The sequence below is a fragment of the Panthera pardus genome, unplaced genomic scaffold, assembly GCF_024362965.1.
Source record: "Panthera pardus isolate Hobbes unplaced genomic scaffold, ASM2436296v1 HiC_scaffold_2, whole genome shotgun sequence".
Taxonomy (NCBI): domain Eukaryota; kingdom Metazoa; phylum Chordata; class Mammalia; order Carnivora; family Felidae; genus Panthera; species Panthera pardus.
In genome coordinates this window covers 95,744,549-95,756,697 of record NW_026526765.1, presented here as the reverse complement: position 1 = coordinate 95,756,697, position 12,149 = coordinate 95,744,549, and the positions used below count along the sequence as shown (strand labels likewise).

Genomic DNA, 12,149 nt, shown 5'->3' with positions numbered 1-12,149 from the left:
TTTAGTTGTATTTACATAAATGGCAATTAATATAGATTTTTCAGTAATTCTCTTACGCCACAAAACATCTAGAACATATTCATGAAACATACTCTATAAATAGGATTTGGGGTGCCAGTGTGGCTCAGTTGGTAAAGCGTCCGACTTTGGTTCCGGTCATAATCTCACAGTTCAAGAGTTTGAGCCCCACATCGCGCTCTGTGCTGAAAGTGCAGTGCCTGCTTGGAATTGCCATTCTGTCTCTCTCCCCTTTTCTGCCCTTTCCTAGCTCTCTCCCTCTTTCTCTTTCAAAATGGATAAACTTAAAAACATTGGTTCTGAAAACTACAACCCCAGACTAGTTGCATCAGTATCACCTGGAACCTTGTTACAAATACAGATTTCTGTCCTTAGGTCAGATCTCTACTGAAACTCCACTGAGGGTCTCAGCAATCTTTAACAAGCCTTCCAGGCGTTTATGATACGTACTGAAGTTTGAGAACCATAAGTTTAAAAGAACTTAAAACAGCTAAGGGAAGGAACACACTGAACTCAAAGTTAAAATCTCTCTGGGCCTTAGTTTTTCTGCATCTGCAGAGTGAGATTCAATCTAGATGATTATAGATGTTTAAACCATGCATGATAATGAGTCAAGGTCAGTTACTGAGTTGGCCTATTGTCTTTGTGAGTTAGCTAAAAGCACTTCAAACACATTGGCCGACTTTTATTTTTATATATATTTTTAATGTTTATATTTGACAGCACTAGTGCACATGAGCAGGGTTGGGGGAGGGGCAGAGAGACACAGACTCTGAAGCAGGCTCCAGGCTCCTAGCTGTGAGCTGTCAGCACAGAGCCTGACGGCAGGGCTTGAATTCATGAGTAGTAAGATCATGACTTGAGCTAAAGTCGAGTGCTCAACCAACTGAGCCACCCAGGCGCCCCTTGGCCAACTTTTAATACTTGCTGAAAGTAAATAAACTAGGATCTTGAAGGCATCCTCCATGCTTCTCTCCCCTTTGTAGCCAGGCACTTTGTTTTGCCAATTGTGTCCTACGTGTATCTTAAATGTGCTCTTCCTCCCTTTCCTTTCCCCCAGGACCAAGCAAATCTGTAGGTGTCTTCATGTAAAATAGATACACATTCCCCAGCCCATATTCTAGCAGACAAGTTAGAAAAGGGCCCTCTTCTGGGCATATGCAGCAGTATATGGCTTGGCAAAAAGATGCACTAAATTTGAGTCACCACTCTGTGCCCCCTTTGACTGGGTGCTTTGTGCAGGGTTCAGTTTTTACGCTATTGGACAACTATATACTGTAAGCATGCCAACTGTGAACTATATAGTGCCATCAATGTGCATTAGGGTACTTATCTCTTACCTGAGCTACTTTTTCTTTCTCTTCTTTGCTTTTAATTTTCTCACCTTAAAACTATCATTTCATGCTTGTTCCTGAGAATGTCACATTTAGTATTTACTTTGTATATAAAAATATGTGAGCAAATGCTTCCAAATCTAATCTCATTTAAAAGGTTTTTTTTTTTTAATTAAAAAAAATTTTTTTTAGTGCTTTTTTATTTTTGAGAGAGAAAGAGAGCAAGAGCAGGGGAGGGGCAGAGAGAAATGGAACCATAGAATCTGAAGCAGGCTCCGAGCTGTCAGCTCAGAGCCTGATGTGGGGCTTGAACCATGAGATCATGCTCTGAGCTGAGGTCAGACCCTTAACCGACTGAGCCACCCAGGTTCCCCTCATTTTGTTTATCTTAGTCACATTCACATGATTCCTGGGCTTGGAAAATTTGTGTTAAAGGTACTACTACATCAGTATTTATACAGGTTGATCTTGGCATCTGTTTCATCTGAGAATTGGAGATTTTGTTTTCTTTTCCCCCTCTTCTTGAGTCACTAATTCAGCAGTGGACAAGAATACCACTTAAGTTTCTCATATAAAACCCAGTATCCAAGGAAGTGATGCGCTTCATAATAAGTAATTGATACCAAGAAATTTGTATTTATAAATTAGTCTCACTATAGCTACCTAAACTGACGCATACTTTTTTTCCATTTTAAAAACAGGCACTGTTTTCTTTCTAGCTCTGAAATTGAAAATAGAGATGTCATTGTTTTTAGCACATGATCCAGCTGACCAATGCCGTACATTTTCAAACTTGCCAAGTTAGAAAAAGAACTTCGTATCCTGGCTTAATGTCTTCAGTACAATAAACTATAATAATACTTTTAAAAAGTCTGCAGCATTAACTACTGAGTTTCAGAAGTCCTTTAAACAGCATTAAAGAAGCATAGTGAACGTGTTTGTGTTGTGTATATTTGAATATACCTGTACAGTGAAGGTAAAGATAATTCAACAAAGCACAAGTTGTCTTCAAATAATTACCACCAGATTTTTAAATTTTTTTTCTCTTTAAAAAGCTGTAATGCAAGTTTCCTCACTTGTGTATGGTATTTAGCAATGCAAGTGAAAAGGATTTCTGTTTAATCTGAGATTTTTAAAGTTTGAACACTGTTCTATTTATTAAATTTCTATCCCATAGCTGTGTCTTTAGGGGTTTGATTGGAAAAGTATGCCAGTTATTTCAGCAGAGGGAACTTAATATGAATAATTGTTAACTTGGTATAAAGTTGTTACCCAGATAGTTAAGAATATAACTCTAAAATATGAGAGCTAACAGTTGCAAAAACAGCCACTACTCGTGGCTTCGGCACACAGGAAAGAGATGGTAGTTTTAACTTTAGCACAGAGAATGGACTGTGTGGAGTTGAAGTCTGGGGTAGGTAGCATAGCTTGTCAAGTGCTCATGTGTCTGAGCTCAGTGGAGAGACCCATATTTCTAAGAATAGGGTAGGCTGGTGCTGGATGGCCTTAGGGGCCACAAAGTGAGGCTAGTTCTACTAAGGGTGAGAAACTATAAACTGGATTCTGTTAACTGCTTCAGGAAGTAATTGCAGATGCTGGAATGAAGATGTGAGTCAGTGGTGATACTCAGGGGAGTAGCAAACAAGAAAGTCAAGTGATAAATGTAGGAAGAAGCATATGTCTTCTCCCTCCTTAAACCCTTTGTATTGACAAGGCTTAAATGTGGTTTACAGAGCCCTAACCCCAGCATCAAAAGGCATAAGGATGAACTTGGGAACTGATAGACAAGAATTTACACACATCTTCAAACTTTTAAAGTTAGAAAAAAAAAACCCTAGTAACCTAGCAATGGCCTTAGGTACGATAAACCAAGTCCTTTAAAGGGCACAAAGTTTAATCATGTCTTTGAAAAGAATTTCTAGGGGAGCCTGGGTGGCTCAGTTGGTTAATCATCCAACTTCAGCTCAGGCCATGATCTCACAGGTTTGTGAGTTTGAGCCCCATGTCAGGCTCTGTGCTGACAGCTCAAATCCTGGAGCCTTTCGGATTCTTTGTTTCCCTCTCTCTCTACCCTCCCCTGATTGCGCTTGCTCTCTCTCTCCTTCAAAAATAAACATTAAAATAAACTAAAAAAAAAAGAGAGAAAAGGACTTCCAACGTAATGTACTGAGTAAACGTTAAAAATTTGGCTGCAGTATTCAACATATTAAATCTCTATTCCAATCTTGTGAATGTTAATCTTAAGCCTTTTAATTTGAGTGTTTTAAAATCAGAGGTAATTGTAACAAAGCACAAACCTTGATGGTTTTGTTGGATATATACCAAGTCTTCTGGTTCCCCCCTTAAGTTAATTATTTAAATTATTTTTGAGGGAGAGTGTGTGCCCCCATGCCAACAAGGGGGGGGGGGTGGAGAGGGCAGAGAGAATCTCAAACAGACTCTGTGCTATCAGCTGAGAGCCCAATGTAGGGCTTGATCCCATGAACTGTGAGATCATGACCTGAGCCAAAATCCAGAGTTGGGTGCTTAACCTACTGAGCTACCCAGGTGCCCCTTTTGGGGGCCTTTTATGTGAGTTAATGTCTAAATATACCATTTACTGCTAAGAATCCCACAGTGGTTTCCTTTAGCCTGTCAAACCACCTATAAACTCCTTTGCCTGACATTTAAATTTAAAGACCCCCTAATAGTGATCACAACCTCCTTCACTATTCTTATCTCCCATTATTTTTATCTATTTTACCTAAACTGCAACCGTGCTGGACTGTCTGTGACCACACACTGAACTTAAACTGCCTCTAGGCTTCTGCTGAGATTAATTCTTGCCTCCAGTAGGCCTTTTGGGTGGTTCTCTTTCTGTATATATATTCCATATGTATCTCTCAAAATCATACCCCTCTTTCAAAAAGCCCTCTGTAGTTTTGAACCTCAGTAAAGTATATCCTGATCTAAACAGCTAAATGAGTTCTCTCCCTCCAAACCTTTGATTTTTCTTAAAGGTCTTAAATACCTTTATTCTTTTTCAGAGACATCCTTCACCATTTTTAATACTTGGATAAAATTCTACTTATTTGTTAAGAATTTACTTATAATTCCTTTTAGAAATTTTGTTCCCAGACTCAGTACTGCACCCTGCACAGCTGGTGCTTGCCATGGTATCTTAGGTATACTTGATCATGATATTTTTTCATACTCTGTTGTAATTCTTTATTGCGGTTCCTCTGTCTTCAACTAGGCTGAATACATATTGCTGTCCCTAGTGTCTGGTATGATGCTGGCACTGGGAAAACAGCATGTCATCATTTTGAACGAATAATTGAATGTTAAGTGATTTTGTCAAAGGTCTCCCACTTAATAAATAGCAGACCCAGGTCTGCTAATTTGAAGACAGATCTCTACATCACAGATATCTTTGCTTACCCCACCCTCCAATTAGATTGTTCAGTTTCTTAGGAGGAGATTGTGTGCCTCACAGTATTTCCCCTGAAGCACCCAGTACAGTGGGTTCTTTATTCAAGTTAGATAATTGAATGAATCCAAATATTAGCCATAGTAAAGTCTTAAAAAAAAAAAAAAAAAAAACACATCCAGTAGTATATATGTTTAGCTTTAGCAGTATGTGATTGGAGATAGAGTAATCGTTTTCTGTGAGTTTAAAAAATCGAGTCCAGGTGAGTAGGGAATCCAGTATCAAGAATCTAAACTTTTGCTACTGAGTTAATTGTCTATACTGGGCACTATTTTTGTAGTTCCAGAAATGGAGCTCACAAAATTCTGTTTTCCAACTATTAAGGAAGACATTTAGGTTCTGATCATATCTCCACTTCCCCTCCCTCCTACACACACTGGAAAAAAGAGGTAAGTCTTAGAATTTTGCCTCTTGCTGGTCCTCATATATGAAAACAGGAGCTCATTATTTGCTTGGCCAGAAGCAGGAAACCTCTGGGATACAAACCTTCAGCTTGTCTAGTTGGTATGGTTTTGAACCCTTTTAGTTTATGATTGTAAAAGCAACACAGATACAATAAAGATTTGGAAAGTACAAATTCTAAACAGGAAGAAAAATAGTCACCCATAATCAGACAAAAGATATCAGTAATACATTCTACATATTTTCTCTTTTTTTTCTGGACATTATTTTATGTAGTTGAAATTATGTCTGATTTGATTTGTCTTAATATTAAAACATTCATTTTCCTTTATTAAAAACTTCATAAGCATTATTTTTGTACATAATTGTGTTTTATAGGTGTATCATAAGTAACATTCTCTATTATTAGATATTTGGAACACATTTTTTTTTATTTTGAACAGCACTGCAATTAACATTTTTGGTTATTATTCTTTGAAGACATTTTCTTAAATAGGTAAGAAAATGGTATTTTAAAAAATACTGTCCATGAGTATGGTATCATAAAACACTTCCCAGAGAAGTTTTTCATGAGCTTATAGTTCTACCAGCAGTATGTGAGTTTCTGCCTGTTTTCACCATGACCACACTAACCCTGGCTACTTTTTAAAAAATGTTTACTTACTGAGTCTTTCTAAATGGTTTGTCATCCTACTATCTAAAAGCAGCCAAGTTGTATCTTCTCTCCTCCCCTCTTCTGTACCAACCTATTTTCTGGATTCTTTCTTCACAGGGGAAAATTGAGGTAATCAAACAGGAATTCCTCCTCATCCTTCTACCAAATCCAAAACCTGCCTTCCTTTATGTCCATGGAGGAACTACCCCTACATTTACCAAGAGCAAATCACTACACCAGTACTTGGAATCCTGTCCTTTCCCATGTTCTATAATTAGCCCCATTTCCCCCCTGGTATCTTTGTTTTTCCTCTGCTGGATATTTCTTGTCACTACTCATCCGTGATCTCTCATTAGAGAAAACAAAAAGCAAAGGGTCTACCCTTAAGCTTTGTCTTCTTCTAGCACCACCCTTTTTTCTGTTTACTCAGACAAATCAGTCAAAGGAGTATTTATTTATACACACTTCTACATCTCTCTCCTCATCAAAAACAGGTGTAGAGTGAATTTTTAATTTACTCATCCATTTGATTGCCTGGATTATGCCTGGCATTGTGCTAGTGAAAAGCAAAAAAATTAAAAAACCTAATACCCCCCTCCCCCCCGCCACACACACACAAAATGTATTCTCTGCCCTCATGGAACTTTGAAAGGGGGAAGCAGTTAATATTTAAAGTTCACAGGAGGTGCCTGGGTGGCTCAGTCAGTCAAGCGCCTGACTTCAGCTCAGGTCATGATCTCGCAGATGTGAGTTCGAGCCTCGCATCGGGCTCTGTGCTGACAGCTCAGAGGCCGGAGCTTTCTTTAGATTCTGTGTCTCCCTCTCTCTCGGACCCTCCCTGCCTTGCGCTGTGTCTCTCTGTCTCTCAAAAGTAAATAAACATTTAAAAAAATAATAAAAAACAATATTTAAAGCTCACGAAATCATATAAAGTATGATTATGGTAAATGCTATGAAAGAAAGTTAAATGTGTTGCACTGAAGAGGTTATAATGGGGAGTCAGGGAAGAGTTCATGAACTAGTAACTTTATGTCCAGAACTGAGATCTGAGGATGTGATGGGAGTTAATAGGCAAAGGATGTTTGTCTATACTTCAGAACCGATGTTGCTAAGTTCAGTGATCTTAATGCTGTTAGATCTGGGATACTAGTTGTCACCCTACTTGACCCCCAAGCGGTGCTGCACAAGGTTAATTTCTGTTACGTGAGTCCATACTTTTCCTGGTGTCCCCACTCCCTCTGGCTTGGTTTCTGTATGTTGTTCTCCCAGTTTCACAATGTTGGAATTCCTTAGGGCTCCATCATGAGCCCTTTTCTCCTGACTTCATTAGATAACCTCATTCACTCTCATGGCTATAAATATCATCTGTCAAATTTATATTTCTAGCCATGACCTTTGCAAAATCAAACTTAACATATGTAAAATCAAATGCTTGATCTGCTCCCCTTTGAAACCAGCCACTCCTCCATTGTTCACTTTTTGAGGAAGTGGCAGTTCCACATGAAAATTTTTTTCCCTAGTCATTCTTGATCCCTCCTTGTGGCTTGCCATTGTCCATTCATAACACTGCTAATACATTACTCAGTGTGTGCTGGGCTCTATATTATGTGCTCTTTCATATATTTCCGCTTCTATTCAAGAGTAAAACCAAATGTTAACCTTCCTGTAGGTTAAATTTCCTGGTGATTAAAATTTTATTTTGGCTTTAGGCTATTCTTTTAATTTGTTTATTGCACCATTTAGAGAATATGGCTTGTATTATTCTACTTCTGAATTTTTTAAACAAATTTTTTGGTGGCTCATGATAGTTGATTAGTTTTTCAGAATTGTGCCAGGGATGAGTTTATATCTTTGTCTGTTTTTTTCATCATCCTAGTAAGGTGTTAATTTCTCATTTAATTTTTTTAAGTTTATTTTGAAAGGGGGTGGTGCAGGGAGAGAAAGAGAGTCCCAAGCAGAATCCCCTCGGTCAGCGCAGAGCCCACTGTGGGGCTCGAACCCACAAACTGTGAGATAGGACCTGAGCCAAAGTTGGACGCTTAACCAACGGAGCTACCGAGATGACCCTCACCGCCCCCCCCCCCCCCCATTTAATTTTTTAACCGGTCTTTTTTCACTGTATGATAAAGCAGGATGGAGAGCACTGTCACTTGTGTGATTTTACTTTAGTGCTCATCTGGTACCTCCCTGTCCATAATTCGATTTTCAACTTTTCTTTGTCTTTTTGTTTTAGTTGTAACTCTTGCAAGCAGTAGTGAATTTTTGTCTATTGCTTCTGACCAGAGATTGTTAGTAGATAGATGGACTGATTTTTTATTTATTGTCAGTCTTAACAAGTTGAGTTTTCAATTATTTTATTTATTTATGTCAGTTATAAGTATTTTGGTGGCACAAATAATTCTTTAAAATTTTTTAGCATTTATTCACCTTTGAGAGAGAGAGAGAGAGAGAGAGAGAGACAAAGAGAGAGAGACTATGAATGGGGCAGGGGCAGAGAGAGAGAGACACACACACACACAGAATCCGAAGCAGGCTCCAGTCTCTGAGCTGTCATCACAGAGCCTGACACAGGGCTTGAACCCATGAACTGTGAGATCATGACCTGAGCCGAAGTTGGCCGCTTAATGGACTGAGCCACCCAGGCACCCCTAGAGGCACAAATAATTCTTAACCTGAAAATGCAACTATCATAAAGGAGGTAATACATTTCTTGTTATCTCAGCACCCAAAAATAACATCTTAACATTTGCTGTATGTCCTTTGCTTATATTTGGAGGAGGGGAAGGATGAAAAAGAAGATAAAGAGGAATGGGAAACAAATTTCTGTATTAAATATCTTTAGGGGCACCTGGGTGGGTCAGTCTGTTAAGCATCCGACTCTTGGTTTCAGCTCAGGTCATGATCTCGTGGTTTGTGGGTTCAAGCTCTGCACCAGGCTCTGTGGTGACAGTGCAGAGTCTGCTTAGGATTCTTTCTCTGCTCCTCCCCTGCTCTCACTCTCTCTCAAAATAAATAAACATTTAAAAAAATATGTCTTTAACATAATGGGTTAATTGTTTTGTAAATTAATAGCTTATACTCTAGAGCAAGAAAATACAAACATTCTTTGTTTTGGCACCAGGCACAATGCCTGATGTCTAAATATTCAGTAAATGTTTAAGGAGTGAATAAAGAAATAGACTTCTTAATTTTTCTTTTTTTCCTCTAAAGATTTCTATGGAGAATGACTATCTGGGTCCCCGAAGAATTGAAAGTCTACAAAAAGAAGATGCTGATTGGCAGCGAAAAGCTCATATGGCTGTTTTGTCTATTCAGGATCTTACTGTCAAATATTTTGAAATAACAGCTAAAGCACAAAAAGGTGAGTTTCCTAGTAAAGTTATCCTTGTTAGATATTTTTGGAAAGGAGTGGTTTAAATATTTTATGTTTGCAGCAGGTTTGTAGAAAAGTGTATAAAGACCATTCATAGTCTTGCCATTGAAAAAGATTACTATCAAGAAATTAAGTTTCTTTTTGGGGCATGTGTTTACATATACCTCACCTGAAAAAATAGTAATGGGGTATTATTATAGCATAATTCAATTCTGACTAACAAATTACAGACCCCACAGCTTAAAACTCAGAGTTCCCAACAAGACTGCCCCCATTGAAGATACAACTTGGAATTATAGAGGATTCCGAGGTCATCTGCACTTCTCACCAACTGCTACAAATTTGGGGGTTCATATAGCCTTTTTAGGTTTGATAATTTGTTACAATGACTCACAGAACTCAGGAAAGCACAAACAATTACCATTTTTAAAGGATACAAATCAAGACAAGCCAAATGAAGAGATACATAGGGCAAGGTCTGTCAAGGTCCATTTCTTCCCGCTTCCTTCCACGGGGCCACAGAAATCCTTCAATAGCTGTTTAAAACCACTGCTATTTGCTGTTTTAATTTTTTACCTGACATTAACACAGTTTAGCTTTTAGGTTATTCCTTCAGCAAATCCACACTTGCTTAAAAGGTTTATTTGAAGCAGTTTATTCCTTCAGAATGCCACTGTGCCAAAGGAGAATGCTTTCCTTGGTTTTTCAGAATCATTTGACATTGTCACTAACACACATACACAAAATAGTTTGCTAGGTGAAAAATAGTATTGTGTTTTTAAATTTTGCATTTCCTTGATTATTACTAAGTTGATCTTTTTTGTTTTCATGTAATAAATGCTATTTTCATATCCTTTATTTCCAATTAGTCATACATTTGCTTATTTTTGTATGCTGTTTTTTTCTATTGATGAATAAGAGATTCTTATATTCATTGATATTTTTATTATATTTATGTTATATGTTAACTCAAAAGACATCTGTTATAAGTATTCCTAAATTTTAACTTTCTGTATACAAATTATATTTGTAAACACCACCAGCTTTTATTTTATTTATTTTATTTATAATTATTTTTAACATTCATTTATTTTTGAGAGACAGGGCATGAGTGGGGGATGGGCAGAAAGAGAGGGAGACATGTAATCTGAAGCAGACTCCAGGCTCTGAACCATCAGCACAGAGCTTGATGCGGGGCTGGAAACCACGAACTGTGAGATCATGACCTGAGCCAAAGTAGGATGTTTAACTGACTGAGCCAACCAGGCGCCCCTATTTTATTTTTTAAATGTTTTTTAAATTTATTTTGAGAGAGAGATTGAGAGAGTACGCATGAGTAAAGGAGAGTCAGAGAGAGAGAGGGAGAGAGAATTCCAAGCTGGCTCTGCATAGGGCTCCATCTGACAAACCATGAGATCATGGCCTGAACCGAAATCAAGGCTTGGATGCTTAACTGACTGAGCCACCCAGGCACCCCAAAATTAATGTAATTCTGATAAGAACTGTAATATTGTAGAATTTGACAGGCGGATTTTAATATTAATGAGAAGAGTAAATACTTTATTTTTATGTTAATATGATTGAAAAAAATCGTATAGTTTGTATATCTTGCCATTTTATTTACATCTTTTGTTTTCTTCGGGAGAGTTTCATATTTTTTTTTTTTTTAATTTAGATTCTACACAATTCTCAGTTCACTTCTGGGTGTTTTATTGAAAAATTTTTTTTAATGTTAATTTTTGAGAGAGCAAAAGGGAGAAGGGCAGAGAGAGAGAGAAGTGCACAGAATTTGAAGCAGACTCCAGGCTCTGAGTGAGGCACAGGGCTCAAACTCAAAAACCGCAAGATCATGACCTGAGCCCAAGTCGGGTGTTCAACCAACTAAGCCACCCAGGCAGGTGCTCCTTGCCCAAAAAGATAATAAGGGAATATTGCAGACAACTCTGTGCATTCAAATCCAGCAAACCTGATTCAATGCAACAATTTCTTCTTTTTTTTAATGTTCATGTAGTTTTGAGAGACAGCGTGCCAGCAGGGGAGGGACAGAAAGAGAGGGAGACACAGAATCCGAAGCAGGCTCTAGACTCTGAGCTGTCAGCACAGAGCCCAACACAGGGCTTGAACCCACCAACTGTGAGATCATGACCTGAGCCAAAGTGAGATGCTTAACTGACTGAACCACACAGGACCCACCCCCCACCGTCCAATGCAACAATTTTTTGTAGGAAGATAAAATTATCAATTCAAGATGAAATCAATAACCTGAATATCCCTATAACTATTAAAGAAATCGGATTTGTAGTTAAAACTTTTAGAAAAAGAATTCTCTATGCCTAAAGAGGTACACTGGCAAATTTTTACCACATTTGAATAGTAGGACCAGCTTCACACAAGATCTTCCAAAAATACAGACGAGGAAGGAATACTTCGAATTTATATGACTGAGATCAGCAATATCCTAAATCCTAAACTACATAAAGACAGTATTAAAAAACCCTACAGATCAGCATCCTGCATACATATTGGCAAACTTAAAGTATTGTACAAATTTTTTAAGAAATTAACCTTTGTGACCAAGTAGGATTTTTCTTGATTCAGTATTTGAACATCAATCAATGTAATCCACCAAATTGAAGGTTAAAGCTGTGGTTTTTAACTAGAGATAAATGTATCACAAAAGGACATTTAGCAGTCTCTGGAGACCTTTTTGGTTGTCATAGCTACACAGGGTGTTAACTAGTATCTAGCAGAGGCCATAGATTATGTTAAACATCCTATGTTATACAGGACGGCCCAACCTACCACAAAGAATTTTGTGGCACACAATGTCACAAGTGTTGAGGTTGAGAAGCTTTAGTCTTTTCAAAAAACTTGCATGGTCAGTCATATCACTAGATG

The 12,149-nt window shown here is 37.9% G+C and overlaps 1 protein-coding gene across 1 annotated transcript in view; it reads left to right on the top strand.

The window, feature by feature from the left end:
- JMY (junction mediating and regulatory protein, p53 cofactor) overlaps positions 1–12,149 on the top strand; it is a 100,283-nt gene that overhangs the window by 44,168 nt on the left and 43,966 nt on the right. The window contains exon 3 of the mRNA XM_053907251.1: positions 9,089–9,239. Coding sequence (XP_053763226.1) covers positions 9,089–9,239 — 151 coding nt within the window. The remainder of the gene's footprint in view (positions 1–9,088; positions 9,240–12,149) is intronic.